Genomic DNA, 23,409 nt, shown 5'->3' on the forward strand with positions numbered 1-23,409 from the left:
ATGGGCTCTAAGTACCAAAAGTCTGTGCGGGCCCCGCTGACCCTGTGGGCCTTTATGCTGGAGGTGACTCTCATTCTCGTCTTCTTCTTTTTCACCTCCTATGAAACTTCTGTAAAGGAACAGAAGAAGCTCATGAGGACCTATCGAGGTGAGTGTCCAGAGGGAAGGTGGTCACAGAGGCAAATAGCAGGGGCAGGGGAAGAGGAGGTCTGTGGTCCTCCAGGGGCCTAGGGGCTCCTTTCCACAAAGTCTCCGAGGAAAGGGTTTCCCTCATCCTCTTCCATTCGTTGCGCAAAGACCCAGCCAACAATACAGTCTCTTCTTTAGGACCGGTGTCACCATCACCTCTTCTATGAAGCCTCCCTTGATTTGTCAGGGCAGAGGGAGGGGCCTCCTTTTCTGTGTTCCTAGAATTCCCTTTGCCAAATGGTCTTCACAATTCTCTGCTTCTCTGCTCCCCCACCCCCGCTTCTCTCTCCTTAAAAGCAATGAATTTCATGTTGTTGTTGGGTTTGGGGGATTTCGTTTCCTTTTTTTGTCTCTTTTTCTCATTTCTGTGCCACCCTCCTTTTGGAAGCTTTCCTCTCACTTAGGGGCTGGGAAGTCTGCTTTCTGCCTGCAAATCCAGAGCCATAAGCTCTGGCTGAAGGGGAATGTAGGATGGTTGTTATTTTATATGCAGCTAAAAATATTCATAGACTGTGATGAGAACAACTCTAAACAAGACAGACATCCACAGTGGTGTGGCTTTTGCTTTTTTTAAAAGTTGAGATGAGTTTTCAAGTATATCTGTGGGTCAATATGTTGTTTATGATAATGGAAGGGCCTCCTTGAGTGAAGTCCCTGGGACAAAGCTGAAACTTGAGCCTAGTTGAGCGCTTGCTTGTTTCTAATTGATATTAACTAGTTAACTGGAAGCAAAGGGAAGGCATCCCTGGGCCCTCAGCAGTGGAAAGAAGGACAAGGAGATGACCTGGGAAGGGAAGTCGCTATACTGCTTAATGGGCTAGCCCAGAGAGGACTCTCAGTGCTGGACAAGTGAGACCTGGGCACAATTTTAATTCCTTTCAATTTACTTTCATTCTTTTTAATCCAGTACAATGTAATTCAATCCATTCACTCATTCATTCCCTCAACCCTGTATTACAAACCATGTGAGATCCAAACGCATGCTAATCAGGGATGATATTTATTGATTACTTACTAGGTACCAGGCACTATTCTAAATGCTTTACCATAACTCTACAAGACAGGTACTATTATGATCTCCGTTGTTCTTGTGAGGAAACTAGGCACTTAGACATGGAGTGATTTGCCGAAGGTTGTTCAGCTAGCAATAGGACAGCAGATTTAAACTTAGTCAGCCTTATATTTAAAATAGGTAACCAGCAAGGAACTACTGTATAGCACAGGGAACTCTGCTCAGTATTCTGTAATAACCTAAATGGGAAAAGAATTTTAAAAAGAATAGATCCACGTATATGTATAACTGAATCATTTTGCTGTATACCTGAAACTAACACATTGTTAATCAACTATACTACAGTATAAAAGTTAAAAAAATTTTTTTTAAAAATTACATAGATTAAATAAATACATAAATAAAACTAAATTAAGGGAAAAAAATAAACTTAGGCAGCCTGGTTTGAATTTCCAAGCCCTGAACCATGATGCTTCACGACCCCATTTTACAGTAAGGTTGAGTCTCTTGTCATATAATCAGTAGGCATAGGAGCCAATATTTAAACTTTGTCGTTTGGGTACAGGGTCCCTCTTCTTTACCCCTAGGCTGTGCTGCTAACATTTAATAGATATAAGCATCCTCAGATGCTCACTTTGTATGGAAGCACAGAGGAGGGCCCACAACCCAGGCAGGGAGATGGTTATGTCAGGAAAGGCCTCTGGAGGGAAGTGACTGCCCAGCCAGGACTTGGAGGCTCAGTAGGAGTTACCATGTGAAAATGGAGTGTCAAGAGTGCAGCAGGAACCACTGTGTGTACACTCATCGGACTGCACCAATCTGGGGTTTAACAGTACAGTGCTGTTGGAGCATAAATAGGGCAGCAGGGTGTGGTGGACCCACTGCATTGAGTAAGAAGTTTGCCCTTCATTCTTTTGATCTAATAGGAAGCAGGAGTGTGATCAGTTTGGGTTTGGGTTCTGGAGAAAGCCATTCCAGGGCTGGCATGGGGATGGGGAAGGGAGCATGACGAGGTAAAAGGCCAGTGTGGAGGCTGTAGTGTAGTATGGACCAGGGGGCTTCAAATTTTTCTGATCATGCCCACCATTATTCAAGCATGCACCATATTTATACGTACTGCTACATAAATACATTTTGTAAATTATTATACAAGTACACAACTTAGAAATTTTGAAAGAAATCGAAAGTAAATATATAATATTTTCAAATTACTGATCATGATGGTGTCAGTCACTCTTAAGGCAAGGTCCATTGTTACTGTTAATGATAGTGGATGGGGACTTCCCTAGTGGTGCAGTGGTTAAGAATCCACCTGCCAATGCAGGTGACACAGGTTCGATCCCTGGTCCGGGAAGATCCCACATGCCGTGGAGCAACTAAGCCCGTGCACCACAACTGAGCCCATGTGCCACAACTACTGAAGCCTGCGCGCCTAGAGCTGGTGCTCTGCAACAAGAGAAGCCACCGCAGTAAGAAGTCCACGCACCTCAATGAAGAGTAACCCCCACTCGCCGCAACTAGTGAAAGCCTGTGCAGCGACAAAGACCCAATGCAGCCAAATAAATAAATAAACGATAGTGGATGGCAATCCATTCCTCGGGGTCTTCTTAACAATTTCAAATTATCTTGCTTGACTTCTTGTCAGATATGATTAGATTGACTTTTTTTTTAAACTCTGAATGTGGCTGACGGAGGGTCTGCTCGAGGAGAAGTATCACTCTGACTTTTGTTTCTGTATGTTTGGCTGCCATTATTGTTCTGCCTTCAATCTGTGTTTTTTGGCAGGAGTTGTTTGAGGCTTTAGTCCATTTTGTGAAGGTTAGTTGAGTTAAAACTAGGTAGCAATCTGTCAATCCACTTAATCTAATCCAGTCCCTGTAAATGATGTTATTTAAACCAGCCAATTCTTTTTTTTTTAACATCTGTATTGGAATATAATTGCTTTACAATGGTGTGTTAGTTTCTGCTTTATAACAAAGTGAATCAGCTATACATATACATATATCCCCATATCTCCTCCCTCTTGCATCTCCCTCCCACCCTCCCTATCCCACCCCTCTAGGTGGTCACAAAGCAGATTTAAACTTAGTCAGCCTTATATTTAAAATAGGTAACCAGCAAGGAACTACTGTATAGCACAGGGAACTCTGCTCAGTATTCTGTAATAACCTAAATGGGAAAAGAATTTTAAAAAGAATAGATCCACGTATATGTATAACTGAATCATTTTGCTGTATACCTGAAACTAACACATTGTTAATCAACTATACTACAGTATAAAAGTTAAAAAAATTTTTTAAAAAAATTACATAGATTAAATAAATACATAAATAAAACTAAATTAAGGGAAAAAAATAAACTTAGGCAGCCTGGTTTGAATTTCCAAGCCCTGAACCATGATGCTTCACGACCCCATTTTACAGTAAGGTTGAGTCTCTTGTCATATAATCAGTAGGCATAGGAGCCAATATTTAAACTTTGTCGTTTGGGTACAGGGTCCCTCTTCTTTACCCCTAGGCTGTGCTGCTAACATTTAATAGATATAAGCATCCTCAGATGCTCACTTTGTATGGAAGCACAGAGGAGGGCCCACAACCCAGGCAGGGAGATGGTTATGTCAGGAAAGGCCTCTGGAGGGAAGTGACTGCCCAGCCAGGACTTGGAGGCTCAGTAGGAGTTACCATGTGAAAATGGAGTGTCAAGAGTGCAGCAGGAACCACTGTGTGTACACTCATCGGACTGCACCAATCTGGGGTTTAACAGTACAGTGCTGTTGGAGCATAAATAGGGCAGCAGGGTGTGGTGGACCCACTGCATTGAGTAAGAAGTTTGCCCTTCATTCTTTTGATCTAATAGGAAGCAGGAGTGTGATCAGTTTGGGTTTGGGTTCTGGAGAAAGCCATTCCAGGGCTGGCATGGGGATGGGGAAGGGAGCATGACGAGGTAAAAGGCCAGTGTGGAGGCTGTAGTGTAGTATGGACCAGGGGGCTTCAAATTTTTCTGATCATGCCCACCATTATTCAAGCATGCACCATATTTATACGTACTGCTACATAAATACATTTTGTAAATTATTATACAAGTACACAACTTAGAAATTTTGAAAGAAATCGAAAGTAAATATATAATATTTTCAAATTACTGATCATGATGGTGTCAGTCACTCTTAAGGCAAGGTCCATTGTTACTGTTAATGATAGTGGATGGGGACTTCCCTAGTGGTGCAGTGGTTAAGAATCCACCTGCCAATGCAGGTGACACAGGTTCGATCCCTGGTCCGGGAAGATCCCACATGCCGTGGAGCAACTAAGCCCGTGCACCACAACTGAGCCCATGTGCCACAACTACTGAAGCCTGCGCGCCTAGAGCTGGTGCTCTGCAACAAGAGAAGCCACCGCAGTAAGAAGTCCACGCACCTCAATGAAGAGTAACCCCCACTCGCCGCAACTAGTGAAAGCCTGTGCAGCGACAAAGACCCAATGCAGCCAAATAAATAAATAAACGATAGTGGATGGCAATCCATTCCTCGGGGTCTTCTTAACAATTTCAAATTATCTTGCTTGACTTCTTGTCAGATATGATTAGATTGACTTTTTTTTTAAACTCTGAATGTGGCTGACGGAGGGTCTGCTCGAGGAGAAGTATCACTCTGACTTTTGTTTCTGTATGTTTGGCTGCCATTATTGTTCTGCCTTCAATCTGTGTTTTTTGGCAGGAGTTGTTTGAGGCTTTAGTCCATTTTGTGAAGGTTAGTTGAGTTAAAACTAGGTAGCAATCTGTCAATCCACTTAATCTAATCCAGTCCCTGTAAATGATGTTATTTAAACCAGCCAATTCTTTTTTTTTTAACATCTGTATTGGAATATAATTGCTTTACAATGGTGTGTTAGTTTCTGCTTTATAACAAAGTGAATCAGCTATACATATACATATATCCCCATATCTCCTCCCTCTTGCATCTCCCTCCCACCCTCCCTATCCCACCCCTCTAGGTGGTCACAAAGCACCGAGCTGATCTCCCTGTGTTATGTGGCTGCTTCCCACTAGCTATCTATTTTACGTTTGGTAGTGTATATATGTCCATGCCACTCTCTCACTTTGTCCCAGCTTACCCTTCCCCCTCCCCGTGTCCTCAGGTCCATTCTCTACGTCTTCGTCTTTATTCCTGTCCTGTCCCTAAGTTCTTCAGAACAATTTTTTTTAAGAGTCCATATATATGTGTTAGCATACGGTATTTGTTTTTCTCTTTCTGACTTACTTCACTCTGTATGACAGACTTTAGGTCCATCCACCTCACTACAAATAACTCAATTCCGTTTCTTTTTATGGCTGAGTAATATTCCATTACATATATGTGCCACATCTTCTTTATCCATTCATCTGTCGATGGACACTTAGGTTGCTTCCATGTCCTGGCTACTGTAAATAGAGCTGCAGTGAACACTGTGGTACATGACTCTTTTTGAATTATGGTTTTCTCAGGGTGTATGCCCAGTAGTGGGATTGCTGGGTCGTAGGTAAACCAGCCAATTCTTAAAAAAGACATTTTAAAGACAATCTGGAAACTGGAATAAAACATGAATATTAAATAATATACAGAAATTATTGTTAGTTTTGTTAGGTGTGATAATAGCATAGTGGGTGGTTTTTAACCTATTTAGAAACAGGTTTAACAATTTAACAAATAGTGAGCCCTATTTGTTAGAGAAGCATATTGAAATGGAATGATGTCTAGGGTCTGCTTCATGCCAAAAAAAAAAAAAAGAAGAAGAAGAAAGGAAACAAGGATAATAAAAACAAGATTGACCCCATGTGACAATCATCAAAGCTGGGAATGGGTACATGAGGTTCATCATGCTACTCACTCTGTTTTTGTGCATGCTTAAAATTTTCCAGAATATAGAGGTAAATTTAAAAAAAAACAAAACAAATCCCTGTCGTTAGTTGCAACATGACAAATATTGAGAAACCACATGTCACCCCCCTGCTCAGTGGCCCAACATTCCCTTAGAACACCTTCCGAAGCTAGGAGACTAAGCTGTCTGACATGCTGAGCAAGTGAGAGGAGGCTCCTGGGTTCATCTGAACATTAAATGCTTGCAGAGTTGCAAACTTCACCAAGTGCCTTTAGGGGTAGAAGAGCCTAGATTAGTGGTTCTCACAATGTGGTCCCCAGACTAGCCACCTCAGCATCCCCTGGGAACTTGTTAGAAATACCCGGGCCCCCATCCATACCTACTGATCTGAAACTCTATGGTGCGGCCCAGCAATCTGTGTTTTACCAAGCGCTCTAAGTGACTCTAATGCTCATGGAAGTTTGAGGACTACTGGAGCTAGACTGGTTCACATCTTACCTCTGCCTCTTCTTAGCTGTGAGACCTTGGGCAAATCACTCAGCCTCTCTCTGCCTCTGTTTTAACCTCTGTCACATGATGATAGTACTTATTTAGTTGTCGAAAGGGTTAGAAGAATGAACACATACCAAGACTGATAAAGAGTATTATCTTTTATTATGAATGAACTTTAATTTCTTAATTTTGTTGGTAAAAACGAATAGCACTAGAGTGCTAACATCTCTTCTTCCAGCAGCCCCTATGGATTGTCTGGAGCATCTTCTTAGGGGTGTGATCCCCACTCCGATGACACTGGCCTGGATGACCTGTGATGAGGCCAAGTGGGCAGGGACAGTAGAGGAGAAGTGAAGAGTCAGATTCAAGAGCCATTTAGGAGACAAAATCAGCTGTTCTTGGCGAAAACGAGAGAGGAGTCAAGGATGGCTTCATATGTGAGATTTGGCAGGTGGAGGAGCCCATTCCTGAGATGAGAGACACAAGGGGAGGGGCAGATTGTGGGTTAAATGAACAATGATATGTTCCTTCTGGGCTTGGGATTCAGGTGCCTGTGAGATGCTTGGGGGAAGCAAGTGCATCCATTTATCTACTGCTGCATAACAAACCACCCCCAACCTTAGTGGCTCAAAACAGAAATCATCTAACTTGCTCCTGGTTATGATTCCGTGGGTCAGCAATTTTGGCTGTACTTGGTGATGCAGTTCTTCCGTCATTTTTACCTAGGGTCACTATGCATCTCCAGCCTGGAGGTTTGACTGTGGCTGAATGGCCTCAGATAACCTCATTCGCATGTTCGTCAGTTGGTGCTGGCTGGCAGCTAGCCCATGTGGTTCCAGCAGACTAGCCCAGACTTTTCACATGGCAGCAAATGAGTTACCATAGTAAGAGAGGGCAAGCCCCAATGTGCAGGTGTTTTTCAAGCCTCTGCTTGTATGGTGTTTGCTAATGTCCCATTAACCAAAGCCAATCACAAGGCTCAACTCAGGTGGGAGGGGTCTATACTGGAAGGCATGATTCACTGGGGGCCATTACTCTGACAACCTATCACACAGAGCCTGCTTGCAAGCTGCCACACTGGGGGACCATCCTGGGCCCTGCACTGTGGCTACCACCCAATTGCCCCCATACTGCTTAGAAGCAGTAAGCAGAGCTACTAAAAGACAAGAGCGGCTTTGCCAGTGACATAGAAATACCCCCAAATCCTGGTACCTTCTATATCTCAGCCTTGACTGCCCCTTTGATAGGGCAATCTCTTTTTCTTTTCCCAGGCTGCTGCAGGGGTGAGGGTTGGGTGAGAGGCTGCGGGGAAGGGGAAGGCAGCATGGGGCTCCGTGGATGGTCCCTGACAGGGGCTGCAGAGGTCCTCCCAGTCAGTGGTGGGGAGCACAGTGTGGAGGCCGAGCCCAGGGCCTGAGGGACAGAAGCTGGGCCTGGCTTCAGAGCTGACCATGCTGAAGTGTCTGCAGGCCAGGGGGAGGGGCTAGGGAGGGAGGGCTTAAGTCTCACACAGAGTGAGACTCCCAGGGTCAGCCAGGCCGAAGGAAGGGGGAACAGTCTTGCCTGAAGTCACAGCTAACAAGTGGCAGGCGTGGAATAATAGTTACTAATACTTACCATGCACCCAGTGCTAGGCTAAGCAATTCGAAGGAGCAGGCGAGCTCAGTACTCACAGCAAACCTCTGAGCAGGTGCTATTGTTTCAGACCATTTTACAGACTAGCAAGCGGGAACACAGAGGTAGAGCCAGACTCTGAACTCTGACAGCCTGACTCAGAGGCCCACACTCTTCATTTGACACTATGGAGAGTGAAGAATGTATGGAGAGGCAGGATGGTATAGTGGTTAAGCCCAGAGAGTCAGGATTCAGCCTTGCCACCAACATTTGCTAGCTGTGTGACCTGGGCTAATTACAGCACCTCTCTGTGCCTCCCTGTCCCCATCTGTAAAGTGGGGATAATAAATAGTACCTCCTGCATGGGCTTGTTGAAGGTTAAGGCTGGCAGGCACTTGGAAGAGTGCCTGGTATGTGGCGGGCACCATGTATGTGCCCGCCTTTACAGTGATGGTAGTTATTGTCCTGCAGGACTCCCAGGTTAGACTTTCTCTAAGTCATGGGACTTTCATAAACTTCTGAAGGCCTGCCTTAGACAGTGTGTAAAACTCCCCTCTGGGGCCCGGTTGTTGGGGCCCCTGCAGCAACCCTCTCCTTATCACCCCTGGACACCTTAGCATCATTAGCTTATCAGACCAGCAGCTGATGAGGGGCTCAGCACAGGGTCTGAGAGGCAGAGGCTGACACCAGTGGGGATGCCCTGAGCTGGGACCCAGTGCTGAAGTTGGGGTCCAGGTCGTGAGACATGGGAGGAGCAGGGGTGGGCCAGAGCCCTGGGAGGCTGGGAGAGGAAATGGGAGGATGCATGTGGTGAGAGGAAAGGGACCCTGAAATCAAATGTGATTTACTGACCCGTTTGGGGTGAATGTGCTCTGTCAACAGCTCCCAGAAACTGCCACCCTAATTTCATCCCCTGGCCGAAGCACAACCCCACCCTCAAGGACACTGTGGGGTCTTGGGAGGAGGGTCCTGAGTGCCTATACCTGGCAGCAGGCGTAGCAGCTGTGCCTGATAAAGCTCCCCAACCAAGAGGCTCTGACTTTCTATCTTTAGAGCCCACGTCTGCCGTAATCCTGGTGCTCTTCCCCTCCCCACCCACTGACCCCCTCCTCTGAACACACCAGAGTGGTGAGGTCCTTACAGAGTATCAAGTCCGACTCCCATGTGTTACAGATAGGGAAACGGAGGCCCAAAGAGGGCAAGGGACTTGCCTAAGGTCCTTTAGTGCGTTGCGGGCAAACAAGAGCAAGAGACGGCCTAGCTTGATGGGAGGGCACCGCACAAGGAGTCCCGAGCTTGGCTCTGCTACTGACATGCTGTGTGCCCTTAAGTAAGTCACAGGCTGTCTCTGGTCCCCTTCTGTAGAATGAGAGGAAAATGCAAGCATCCCCCTACTCATGGAATCTTCGATAAGTCTGGACCCTTTGCATATAGCATTGCTGCAAGATGGTGGATGTGTTTGTTTGTTTGTTAGTTTGTTTTTTAACAGCAGTGTTTAAGAAAAGATTGAATTTGAATATCTAAAGGGGGGTTCGCAGTCTCCAATTGGCCATAGCCCTCACCACTCCCTAGTACACATTGTACCCTTTATATATATAGTTTCCTGCTCGGCTCCTGAAGGAATTTGAGGGATCCCAAGAGGATCCCCTATACAAAATGTGCCCTGCCCACCCCCATTCCACCCCCATTCCTAAGGGGATGCAAGCAGGAGATGGAAACATTTCCTCCCCCTCCCTTATGTCAGAGAAAAAAGGTGAACGAACTTGAATCCTCCTGATTGTCCACTTCTCACCCACTCCCCAAGTCCCCAGATCCTGTGGAGATGCCCGGGTCTCCTATAACCCGGTGTTTGTCAGACTGACCTGGGATCATCAACACCCACCTAAGTCCTATGTGCAAGTTTCTAGGTATGTGTATTTTTCAATGAAAGTGAATTTAAATGTAAATTGAAGAGGCTTTGGAGAGATCTGGAAATGAGAGCTTCCTTGTTATCAGAGCCAAGGGTGGAGACCAGGTGAGTTCTTACTGCTGTGATGGTGATGATGGTGCTGGTGGTGAATAACCACCATTTACTGAGCATTCTCCATGTGCCAGGCATGCTGCCAAGCTCTTGAACAAAACATTACTTCCTCTGGCTCTCCCAGCACCCTCCGAAGGGGGGATAATTGCCCATATTTAGCTGATGAGGAAAGTAAGCAACCCACAAGACTGTGCAGCTAAGAGGTTGAAACATAAAAACTGCCATTTTTATAGGTCAAAATGGTCAAATGTTGGCAATTTAATATGGTTTAACCTACTAGGGAACGATAGAGGTGGAGTCAAACAGAACTGTCTGACCTCAAAGCCCATGCTTTTTCCTTTAAAAAAAATTACTTACTGTCTACATGCTGGTTGTAGAAATTTTTAACACTGAAAATTTTTTAAAAAATAAAACTCTCCTAAACCCAGAGATAATCTCCATGGGGCAAAAAATTCCTTCACGATCTCTCTCCAGGCATTTGTACACGTATGAACATAGTTGGTGTTTGTTGATAAAATAGTCTTTACTATTCTGAGTAATTATGTGCCTCATACTGTTTGATTCTGGCAACCTGATGAGAGAGGTATGATTATTTTTCCCATTTAATAGATGAGAAAAGCAGGAGGGCAGATAGTGTGGTAGCTCAAGGCACAGGCTCCAGAGCAGACCGTCTAGGTTGAAATCCCAACTCTACCAACTGGAGCAAGTTACTTAACCCCTCTGTGCCTCGGTTTTCTTGTCTGTAAAATGGTGATAATAACAGTACACGGGACTTCCCTGGTGGCGCAGTGGTTAAGACTCCGCACTCCCAATGCAGGGGGCCCAGGTTCGTTTCCTGGTCAGGGAACTAGATCCCACATGCATGCTGCAACTATAAATTTGCATGCCACAGCTAAGGAGCCCTCTGGCCACAACTAAGACCCGGGGCAAACAAACAAACAAATAAATAAATAATATAAAAAAAAAAAACCAGCACCCACCTTGAAGGATGCTTGTGAGAACTAAATGAGATAGTTTACGTGAAGTGGTTAAAACAGTGTCGGCATTTGGTAAACACTTAATAAATGTCGGCTGTTATTAAAACTCAGAGACATTAAATAACTAGATTAAGCCACACAGCTGGAAAGTGCCAGAGCCCTGATATGACCCCAAGCTTATCTGGTTCCAGAGCCCAAACTGTTATCCATTTTGCAAACCTGGAATTAATTCAAAGCATCCGCCCGTTTCCTTTTGCTGGTCCCCTCCGGAACATTAGCTAAGTCCCTTGAGCTCATCTGTCCAGCAGCCCCTGTGCAGGGTCTGAGGCTGGAAAAGGGGAGGGTCACCCATGTGGCTCTGGTGATTTCTGCTGGCCCACCAGGTCCCTTTCAGCAGGGGTCAAAGGGAGAGAGCCATTTTCTGTGAAGATAATTTTGGTTCTTGCCTATGAACCTCTAGACCCGCTTCTGCCCCCTCTTCTGCATGACCTGAGCTAAGTCACTAGCTTCTGTGGCCTTATTTTCTCTCACACATGATCAGGAGGTTGAACCGGATTCTCAAAAGCAGGAGTCAGTACCTTTACTGAGTGTAAACTATGTGCAAGGACTTGTCCTGATGCTCTACATGTGTTCATATCATTGTGTTTAATAATAACAATAATTGCTGCATTTACTGAGCACTCACTATGGGCCAGGCCCTGCATTAGCTCAGTTAAACCTTCCCTCAAACCTGCATGGTATGTATGTGTTATCCCCATTATTCAGATGAGAAAACTGAGGCTCAAAGAGGGGAAGTAACTTGACTAAGCACTCTTCAATGATCTTTAATGTCCCTTCCAGCTGTCGTTCTGTAAAACTCCAATTTCACACAACCCTCCACCTTGTCTGCTTCTCTTCCTCCTTCTCGACATCTCTTCCCTGAGCAGACTTCCAGGATGTTATCATCATGGCAGTCCTTGGCTTGGGTTTCCTCAACACATCTTTGCGGAGACACTGCTGGAGCAGCGTGGCCTTCAATCTCTTCATGCTGGCCCTTGGGGTGCAGCTGACAGTCCTGCTGGATGGCTTCCTGAACCAACTCTCCCTTAGGAAGATGGTCCTCAATCTTTCCAGGTAACTGGATGGCCGCTGGATCACTTTTGGGTCCTTGGGGTTCAGGGGCCCAAGAAGGCAGATTCTAGAAGAGCTGGCTTGTCCCCTTCTCTTTCTAGCACCGACACCATGCAATATTCAGGACTTATTTATACTAACAAATTACTCATTGTTTGTCTAAAATTCAAATTTAACTGGCAACCTCTATTTTATCTGACAGCCCTACTCTATGATATCACAAGGGGCCCAGATCTACAGCCCACCCTGTATCCTTTCTTTTCTATTGATTTTGATTTCATAGACTTATACAATAAATATTAGTTCAAAGAAAAAATTAATAGAGATTAGACAAAAAGAAATAGAAATCTCACACTCAGAGAGAGAGTCTCTTGAAAAGAAGGAAGTACTCTCAGTCCTCAAATGCTGGTGGACAAGAAATAGCCTTGTCTTTAGTTTCTTTAAATTAACTTTGATTTATTTAGATGCCTTTATAAGAACTAACAAAATTAACCTGTGTTGCTAGAACTCAGAATAATGGTTACCTGAGGAAGGTGGTGTTTATTGATTAGGAAGGGGCACAAAAGAAGTTTATGTGGTGTAGTAAACATTCTCTATGTTATCCTGCGTGATGGTTACACAAGAGTATATATATATATACACACACACATACATTAAGTTGTACATACCTGCAAAAAAAGTCATTCACACTTAATAGGAGGAACCAGGTAAAATTTTTCTTTAAAAATTGTTTTTCGCTTTTATCCAATTCTGAAACTTTGTCTTGCCCAGATGATGGGTAAATCCCACCTTAGGTATCTTGGGGACCCCTTCAAGGCCATTCTACCCTCTCCTCTGAGACCCTATTAAAACTCTGGGCACTGCTGTTAAACATCTCTCCATGAACCGGGCTCTGTGCTGGGCACTTCACAAACATTGTTTGTTTAGCCCTTCCAAGTAGGGGTCTGAGGGGGCGTACAGGCAAGGAGCTAGACGCTCAGAGCTCGTAAGACACTTGCCTAGGGTCACATAGCTAACTGATGGAAATGGCTTCAGTTTTAACTCTGTAACCTTTCTCACACTCTGCAGAGCGGTCCTGACAAGAAACACAGTGTAGCCAGCTCCCCACGGGCCCTGAAAAAAACTCTTCACCTTTTTTCTTTTAAACCATTTTAGAGCTGATCCCCATGGGGATTCAATAACCCCAGTAACCACCTGGGAAGTGACAAAGGGCATTCTGGGGGAACTCCAATAGGATGGTCCTGGTCTGGTGTTTCTGCTGCCTTGGCTTAGGGTCACACAAGCCTTCGGCTTCCTGAGCCTGAGTCTCCAGGCATCCTCAGGCTGCCCCCTTCTTCTGACGTCCTGCCTGCAGGAATCTGTTTGCTCTCGACTCAATCCGGAAAGACAAGAAGAGGCCATTTACAGCCCGGGTGAATGCCCCTGCCCTGCCCTGACCACTTGGGTCCTCCCAGCTGCGACCCCCAGTGGGGCTGGCTTCACAGGTTTGAACAATGGGCTCCTTCCTGACCTCTCCTGCTCTGGCTGGGCTGGTGGGCGGTGTCCAGGCCTGCCTCTCAGACAGGCCCTCTGCCTCTCCTGCCGCCTCACCCACCCGAGGCCTGACTTGGCACCGAATCGGTTCTGCCTTGAGTCACCGATGACCAGTCCGTTCAGGGCGGGGGCCTGTCTTATTCAGTTTTGTCCTCCTTTGTTTTCCTCACATAGTAAGGACTTAGTAAATGGTTATTGGAACAAAGATGAAAATAAAAAGAACCCTGAAAGTTGCGATATTTTCAGTGCTGTATGTTAAAAGGTCTTGGAGGGCCTATCATAGCAATAACCAACCCCCTTACTTTGCTTGACTCACTTTGCCCTCCCAACAGCTCCGTAGGCCTTGCCTCTCTTATAGATGAGGACATGGAAACACAGAGTGGTTAAGTCATTTGCCCAAGGCCACACAGCCAGGAAGTGGCTGTCAGGATTCCAACCTTGGTAGCCTGAACAAGACTGTCCTAAGCACCGTACTTCACTGTCTCAATACCTCCCTCGTCCCACTGGCCCCTGAGGTCTGAAATCCTCCCACTGGCACAGAATCTCTTGAATTAGGCTTTTGCCAGTTAAATGAGTGCTCACCCAAAAGATAACATGGCCAGCCACAGTGAAGCACTGAGTGACCCTTCATTTCAAATAATTCCTGGCCCCTGTGAGGCTCCTTCCCCATACCTTTGGCCTCCTCTGGCTTTCCCTCTGAAGTCCTTGAGCCTTAAGTAGGACACTACATTGGCAGCAAACAGTGGGAAGTCTGTGTCCAGACTTCAGAACACAGGCTTTGGATCCAGGCCAAATGGGTGGGTTTGAACCTTACATTTGTCATTAACTAGCTGTGTGGCCATTACCAAAACAGTCACCTCTTCCAGTCTCAATGTCCTCACCTGTAAAATGGAGGTACTGAATGGTACCCTAGCACCATTTACAGAGCGCTACCTGGAGGATTAAAATTTAAATGAGGTGATGTACTTGCAAGCCTGTTATACATAATGCTCAATAGATTATTATTATTACTATCACTATTATGGCAGTGGTGGTGGTTGTAGCATTATCATCATCAACTCCCAGGGGGAGGGGTGGTCTCAGCAAAGTGCCAGAGGAGGGTGGGTTGGTTTAACCACAATGGATTGTCCAGCTCAGTGCCACCTCCTCCAGGAAGCCCTCCCTGATGAGTCCAGTTCACATTGCTCTCTCCCTCCAGTGAACCCCTCTGGCCTCGTGATGGTTTTATTTGACAGGGTCATGATGTCTGCTTTGTCTCCCCAGCCTAATCGTAAGTGTCTTGAAAACAAAAATTGTTTCCTCCTTCTGAATCCCTGCACTAAGCTTGCTCACTTGTCAAGGGAAGGAAGGAATCAGTAATAGCACTGAGTTAGTTCTTTGTGCCAGTCATGGTGTGCTAGACACACATGCACAACTATTCCTTCTAATCCCCCGCAACACTCCCATGAGATAAGTATTATCATCCTTCTTATTTTACAGATGAAGAAACAGGCTCAGTGAGATTAAATAGCTGTTCAAGTGGAAAAGCTGGAACTGGAAGCCAGGCTTGTCCTACTTCCAAACCCAGTCTCTTTCCACTACAGGGAGAGGGAGAGAGGAGGGTGGTGGTGCCTGAAGGATGGGCGGGCAGGTGAAGAGCGCCCTCTGTTGAGCATCTGTGAGTGATGACAGTAGAAGAGAAGCCCAGGGCAGAATCCTAGTAGTCAGATCCCAGAAGCGGTCCCGTGGGAACCATCAGACATTCCTATGAGAACTTCGGAGCATCTTCAGTACAGATGAGTGTATGCAGATCAATCAGAGTGTGGCTGCCGTCCTGAGCGGGGGAGGGGATGAAGGAGACCCCAGACTCGGCAGCCTCCATCCCCGTGAGAGCGGAAATTTTGTCTATTTGCTCTCCTACTCCATCCCCAGTTTCTTGAAAAGTTTCAGGCAGAGAGTAGGTCCTCAACAAGTGTTTGCTGAATGAGTGGATGAATGAATGGGAGGCATCCTTCCTTCTCAGTCATCCCTGTCTTGCCCCCTCTCCCCAGTATTCAGATATCCACCATGAGTGCTACATCTGTGCTGATCTCAGTGGGTGTCATCCTGGGGAAGGTCAACCTGCTGCAGCTGCTGTTGATGACATTGATAGAGGTGACAGCCTTTAGTGCCACGAGGATGGTCGGCAAGGAAGTCTTCAATGTGAGTCATGGTGCTGTGAGGAGGGACCTCGGGGATGAGGGCTGAGCAGGTGAAAGGGGAGGGCTCTGTCTCCATTTGATAAAGCTTCTGGGATTAAAAAAATGAAAGACAGGCCAAAATGGCGTTGCAAAAGTGTGGTCTATGCTAAACATTTAAACATAGTAAGCAAATGCTATGAAGGCGGTTCCCACGGTAAAAACTGTCAAGGAAAGAGGTCAATTCCCAGAGATGGAAAGCCCACTGTGGGCAATGCATTATAAGCCTTTTCTTGCTTTGTTATGGTTTTCATAGTGGTTGTTTTAAAAAGCTGCATTAATCCAAAGCCATCTCCTCTCTTCTCTGCAGCTTCAATGTGTTAGTTTAGCTGGTCCGGGGGAGGGTTTGGCACTGATTTTGAGAGTTCACTGCTTCTCCTCAAAAACTTCAATTCAGCCTGGGTTTGTTGGATGGAAGGGCTCAGGGGAAACTAGAGCCAGAAACCAGAGCTGTTCCCAGTAGAGGCAACTCAAGAAATGAGTATTCCAAGCTGACGATTCCCAAATGTGGTTTTTGGATTCCTGGGGGGCCTCAAAGAGATTAAAAATGCAAGACCTCTTCAGTTCTTACAAGGGAATTCCACAGACTTTCATTTTTATGTGCGACTGAGGGTTCCTTACCATTCATTCATTCCTTTCACAAATATTTATTCTGAGCCTATTGTGTACCAGGCACTCTTCTAGGCAGTGGGAAAATGCAGCTGTCGTGGAACTTCTATTCCAGAGGGAAAGACTGCCAATAAACAATAAAATAGGCAAAAGATACAGTGTGTTAGATAGTGATAAGTACTATGGAGAAAAAGATAAAATGAGGAAAGCAGACAGGAATAGCTGTGAGGGAGGATAAAGTGTTAGAGAGGTTGGCCAAGGAAGGCTTCACTGGGCAAATAATTTTTGAGTGAAGAGCTGAAGGCAGCAGATTTGCAAGTCACGTGGGTATCTGAGGACAGTGGCAGATGGAGGGCAGGGCCGTGGGAGTGGTCTGCCTCTTTCAGGAGGAGGATTGTGTCAGTGACACTGTTTAGAATTGTTGGCACATGATGATCATAAAAAGCAGATGGACTTTTAGTTGCTTTAATTGTTTTAAATTCTCTACAGACAATGCATCCCCTTATTGCCGTACCCAGGGTGGACCACTCCCTCCACCCTGCGCTCCAGGCAGTGGAGCAGACGGTGCAAAGTGGTGCTGACGTGGGAGCACGAGTGTGGGTTTGAGGAAGAGCAAGGACAGTGTGTGTGGAATGAGCAGGAGGTGAAGTCACAGAGGCTGTGGGAGAGCAGATCATGCAGGGTCCTGTAGGTCGTAGTAAGAACGCTGACTTTGACATTGAGGGAGACATTGAGGAATTCCCACCCCCCTCACTGGGGGATTCTGAGCAGAAATATGCCATGAGCTAAGATTTTAACAGGGTCTCTCTGGCTGCTACGTGGAGAAGAGTCAGTTGGGGGACAAGGGTGGAAATGGGGAGACCAGTTAGAAGATTACTGCAAAAATTTGGGAAAGTGTTGATGGTGGCTTAAACCAAGGTGGGGGTCAGTGGAGCATGGTGGTGAAAATTCTGCCAAATCTGGATATTTGTTGAGGGCACAGCTGACAGGACTTACCAGTAGCCCACGAAGTGAGTTATGAAGGGTTACTAAATTTGATATTCGTAAAGCAAAATTAGCATATAGCTGGAATTTTCTGAACACTTTAGTTCAGTATTATAAAAATTCTGGCTGCTTCATGTTGCAAAGGTCATATCACTCATACTCTATGCAAAATTTGAAATTCTGAGCTTCCCTGGTGGCGCAGTGGTTGAGAATCCGCCTGCCGATGCAGGGGAAACGGGTTCGTGCCCCGGTCTGGGAAGATCCCACATGCCGCGGAGCGGCTGGGCCCGTGAGCCATGGCAGCTGAGCCTGTGCATCCGGAGCCTGCGCTCCACAACGGGAGAGGTCACAACAGTGAGAGGCCCACGTACAAAAAAAAAAAAAAAAAAATTTGAAATTCTGCCAAAATGTAGAAAGCAGTGGGGTACATGTCCGTGTGGCTCTTCCCCCACCTAAGTGAACTTCAGCCAAAAGTGTTTAAAGCCAACCAGAGGGGAGTTCCCTGGCAGTCCAGTGGTTAGGACTTGGCGCTTTCACTGCTGTGGCCTGGATTCAATTCCTGGTCCTGGAACTAAGATCCTGCAAGCCGCAAGACGCGGCCAACTAAATAAATAAAGCCAACCAGAAACCTGTAGGGAATAAATACACAGCAACTCACAGGACTCCTCTGAAAGGGGGGCTGCTGGGCTGGGTCAGTCTCCTGACTTCAAGTCACGCCTCCTACGTGAAGCCAGAACTTTCTGCAAGGAACACGGGAGGTTCCCTCCCTGTGGGCAGAAGATGCTGACACTCACTGTTCCCACTGGGTTTTGTTGCAGATGGACAACCACATAAGCATGATGTACATCCACGTGTTTGCGGCCTGTTTCGGGCTGACTGTGGCCTGCTGCCTCCCAAAGCCTCTGCCCAATGCAGCGGAGGACAAAGATCAGACGGCAACGAGCCCCAGTTTGTTCGCCATGCTGGGTGAGGACAAGGCGGCGTGGGTGGGCTCAGATCTGGGGTGGGCAAGAGGCTCCAAAAGGGCTCTGCAGAAAAATCTCTCTCCTTTTGCAACCTTCTCTGGGTGTCTGAAGCCCCTCGGTAATGATCCATTTCTTCAAGTAGTATCTGATGAATTCACATCTTTGAATTCCCCTCTAGGGAACTTCTCTTCATTAATATCCAAAGGAGAGGAGAGGCTCATTACATCTCAGTTTAAATAAGGTTATCCAATCCTTTTGTCCTCAACTTAAAGCAGAGAATTGGACACGTGAAGAAAGCCGGGCCTAGGAGTGTCGGAAAGAAAGGGGGTGGGAAGAGAGGAGTAATAATGGTGTATCAATAGTTTGAAGAGCTCCAGTAAAAGTGATGAACGTAGAGGCTGTGGGAGACTTAGGAGAAGGAAATCAGGCAGTGAGATCGCCAGCAGGCAACTGAATACCAGGCCATTGGGCCAAATGAAAGCATCCCGTTAATTTTTTTAAATAAGCATTTAAGCCATCACAGGCCAGGGTCAGGAGGCCTGGGGTTTGGTGATTTCAACTCTCTGGACCTTAGTTTCCTTGCCTGCAAAGTATGTTAGCTGGGCCCTACCAGCTTAAGAATTCAGAGAGGAGACATGATTTGCCCAAAGTCACAGAGCAAGAAAGTGACAGAGATGAGACTTGCCAGGTCCAGAATTCTCCTGTCTGAAGTCCCCCTGGCTCAGGCTTTGGAGCAGGAATACTGGTTCCGGCCACTGACCCTCTCTGGCTTCTAGGCACCCTCTTCTTGTGGATGTTCTGGCCGAGTTTCAACTCCGCTCTGCTGGACATTCCGGACGAAAAAAAGAAGGCCTTGTTCAACACCTACTACGCCCTTGCTGTCAGCATGGTGACAGCCATCTCAGTGTCAGCCTTGGCTCACCCTCAAGGGAAGATCAACATGGTGAGGAGGGGGGCTGTCCCTTGGGCAGCACTTGGGTCTTCTAGGCCTGACACACATATTCACACCCCACCCGCCGGCCTCAGTGCCAGCCCCACAGGTCGGGAAAGAGCATATCGGGTGATGGGGTCTTGTCTGCTGCATCGTGGGGCATCAGCCCATCAGCGCTGCCTTGTCAAAATGGGCCTGGAACATAGGAGACTGTCAAATGAGCAAAGGCCCTCTGGGGGGAGTGATTAAATCTATCAGCCTTGACATCAAACAAACCCAAGTCTGAACCCCATTTCTGCTAGTTACTAAAGCCCGCTCCCATAAGCAAGAGTCAGCAGAGAAAAACTGGGGTAGAATGAGTCATCCTCTCCCCTTCCCCAAGAAATTTCAAGAATGGAATAAATGGAATCAGAAGGAAAGAACTTTGTTTCCCTAGCCACTTGAACTTGGCCAAGCCACTTAAACTTTTTGAGTCTCAACTGCCTCATAAGTAAAGTGGGAATTGAGAGATGATGCATTTAAAGGGCTTCATGTGGAATAAGTGCTGGGCAAATATTAGCTGCTATTATCAACGTAGCTGCGAGTCTGTGTGTGAGTTTTCGAGGGAGAGATGGGTGAGATGGTAGACTAAAGACAAAACAAGGTCCCATGATGATCAGGGCATGAGGTCAGCCAGCCAGACATGATGGGAAAGTCTAGACAGATGGGGGTGGGTAGGGGGCGGGGGTGAAGGGGAGAGAAGATGGCCAAGGATGACAGGTTAACAGCACTAAGGGGAGGTGAGGGTCCCCACAGGTGAGCTCCATGGTCACAGGGAGTCTAGGATCAGACAAGGTAGTGACATCCAGAGAGGCAGGTGTAGGCATCAGGTCAGGGAAGCCCAGAAGCTGGTCCCAGGGCCCAGAGCTCCAAGATCTGGGTAGAATTGAGAGGGGCAGAGAGTAGTAGCATAAGAGCAAGGCAAGGCCCCCGTTCTAGAGGAAGTGAAGGTCATAGCAGAGACATGACCCAGGAACAAGGGCCAGCTTCTTGGGATGGGGTCCAACAATACAGGGTGACACAGGCACCAAGTAGCCAATAATAATAGCAGTAAAAAACAATAATAATGGCTTATATTTTGGGGGCATTTACTCATGTTCTATGCCAGGCATTGGGCTCAGAGTTTTACATATGGTAACTCAATTTTCACAATAACCGTATCAGTAGATACAATCAAAACCCCATTCTTCTGGTGACAAAGTTAAAGCACTGAGTGGTTAAGCGCCCAAGGACACATCACAGCTAAGTGTGAGGATGGCTAGGCTCCTGAGTAACTGCACTTTCAGGCTAAATGACTCCCAATCAGGGTGACTGCTCCCTGAGCCTGAGAAGTGGGGTGAGATAAGACCGTTGGTGAACTCTCAGCAGAGGGGAGGGGCTGGTTTCAGGATCAGAGAAGCAGGGAAGACGTTACACTGTTGTCTTGCTACCGGCTTACCGAGTAATTTAGAGAGATGCTGTCCTCTCTCTGTCATTTCATTCACCCACAAGCTATTCCTTTGCAGACTCACATCCACAATGCGGTGCTGGCAGGAGGTGTGGCTGTGGGCGCCCCCTGTTACCTGATCCCTTCTCCTTGGCTTGCCATGGTGCTGGGTCTCGTGGCTGGGCTGATCTCCATCTGGGGAGCCATGTACCTGCAGGTAAGGAGCTGGGCAACGAACACCTGCTGCTTTGGCTTCCACCAGGGTCCAGGCCCCTAGAACATGGTGGGCCATCTTGTAGTGCCAAGGGCTGCATTAGGCAGCCGTTGGCACCTTCTCAGTTTAGCTTCAGAGCTTGGGTGAGGGACCCACCCAAGTTGGACGGTGCATTTGTTAAGATCTGGGGAGCAAGTATCAGAACCTATTCAAGCTTGCTCAGGAATAAGGGGGATTTGTAAGAAGGCTACTGGGGTATCACCGAACCCAAGGACAGGAATGCTGCTGGGAGCCCAGGAATGGCTGGCACCAGGGGTGCGAGTCTTGTGGGGAACCCAAGAAGTCCCTGCTCTTCTTTTTTTGCTTTTCCGGAACACCTGCTTTATTCTCACTCTGTAGACTTCCTTCTTCTTCTCCTACTCCACATGGTGGAATGTTGTCTTTCTCTTCAAGAAAGCAGCCAGGTGAAATCTCTTGGCCCCAGTTGCAAATTCTTTGGAGAAGGGGCTCCTTGGTCTAACTTGGATAATGTGCCCATCTTTGGCTGGGTGGGAGGTAGGGCACATGATACATGCAAGTCTGCTGTCCATGAACCATGTGAATGGGGGTGGGAAGGGCAGCACTCAAAAGAGGGATGCTGGGCTGATAATCCAGGTCACGTCCACTTCTGATTATTTAGTTCTTCTTCTAAGTGGATGGATTTTTCTTCCTTCAATATTCAACACATACTGGTAATATCAGAATGCTCCATTAGAGCCGATTTGTTATCACACTCTTCTAAGAGAAATATTTAGGAGCAACAGATCTTCATAGGTTTGAAGCCCTGATGGAGGAAAAAGGAATAGACTTTTGGGTGACACAAGAAGATGAACTTGGATGAACCGTGGATATTCAGGGAGGCAGTTTCAATCCCAAATAAGGAAGAACTTACCAACGGTTCGATCTGACCAAAAGATGGAGTAGTCTGCTTTTCATCTTTGGAATGGAAGCGCATGTCTTTTATCTCCTCTGGCTTTGAGATCCTCTGATGAAAGTAGGACATATTCAGCGAAACGTGTATCACGGGAATTCCCTGGCGGTCCAGTGGTTAGGACTCCAAGCTTTCACTGCCGAGGCCCCGGGTTCAATCCCTGGTTGGGGAACTAAGATCCCACAAGCCGCGCGGCGTGGCCCAAAAACATGTATCACAAGTATCATGAGGCTCAGTGTTCGTCACTTTCTCTGTGCCTCAGGTTCCTTGAGTCTATCACTGCGGGAAGGATTCAAAGATGATTCACTGATTTTTTCATTCATCCATTCACTCACTCATTCATTCATTCATTCAACACATTTGTTTTAACAGTCATCCTGCTTCCCAAGTATAGTGTAGTGAAGGAAATGGACAAATAACGCAACACAGTGTGTTAACTGCTACTGGAGTACATCTAAGCTGGCCTGAGATGGGTCAGGAAATGCTTCCCAGAGCAGAGAATGTCTCACCCGAGCATTGACAAAGAACTAATATTAGCCAGGGAAAGAAGGGAGAAATGTACTCCAGGCAGAAGGAACAGTGTGTTCAAAGGCTCAGTGGCGAGAAGACCATGTGGCCCAACCAGGAAACGGAAGGATATTCTTTGGGCTGACGCATAAAGTTCATCGGGGAGTGAGTGTGCCTCTCACCATAGCCTTGAGAGATGGCAGGTGCTCAGGAATACCTTCTGGGCGAGTTCAAGAGTCTGAATTTTTATTCCCAAGACAATGAGAATTCTAAGGAGGGAACTAGCCTGATCAAATTTGCATTGGTATCCACATCTGTTGGCTCCCGGCCATCTGGGAGGCCAAGTGATGAAATGGAAGGAGTACTGACTGGGCGTCTAGAGGTGTGGTCAGATTCTTTCCTTTTAATCAGCCATGTAGTATCTTGGATGGCAGTTAGGTTTGGTCTAGACCAGTGGGTCTCAATCAGCCCCTGGGGACATTTGACAATCTCTGGAGACAGTTTTGGTTGACACACTTGGGAGAGGGGTGCTCCTGGCATCCAGAGGATACAGGCCAGGGACACTGCTAAACCTCCTACAGTGCACAGGAGGGCCCCTAGCATAACACAGAATTATCAGCCCCAAATGTGAGTAGTGTGGACAACGGACCAGCATTGGTGTCACCTGGGACTTTGTTAGAAATGCAGAATCTCAGGCCCCAGACCCACTAAATCCAACTCTGCATTTTTTTTTTTTTTTTTTTTT

At 46.6% G+C, this 23,409-nt stretch overlaps 1 protein-coding gene across 1 annotated transcript in view; it reads left to right on the forward strand.

Moving 5' to 3' along the window:
* Nucleotides 1-23,409, forward strand: part of LOC102988618 (RH-like protein) — a 35,650-nt gene continuing 12,241 nt past the window's right edge. The window contains exons 1-6 of the mRNA XM_007128557.2: nt 1-148; nt 12,087-12,273; nt 15,834-15,984; nt 18,431-18,578; nt 19,354-19,520; nt 21,053-21,190. Coding sequence (XP_007128619.1) covers nt 1-148; nt 12,087-12,273; nt 15,834-15,984; nt 18,431-18,578; nt 19,354-19,520; nt 21,053-21,190 — 939 coding nt within the window. The remainder of the gene's footprint in view (nt 149-12,086; nt 12,274-15,833; nt 15,985-18,430; nt 18,579-19,353; nt 19,521-21,052; nt 21,191-23,409) is intronic.

Source organism: Physeter macrocephalus, chromosome 3 (assembly GCF_002837175.3).
Source record: "Physeter macrocephalus isolate SW-GA chromosome 3, ASM283717v5, whole genome shotgun sequence".
NCBI classification, from domain to species: Eukaryota; Metazoa; Chordata; class Mammalia; order Artiodactyla; family Physeteridae; genus Physeter; species Physeter macrocephalus.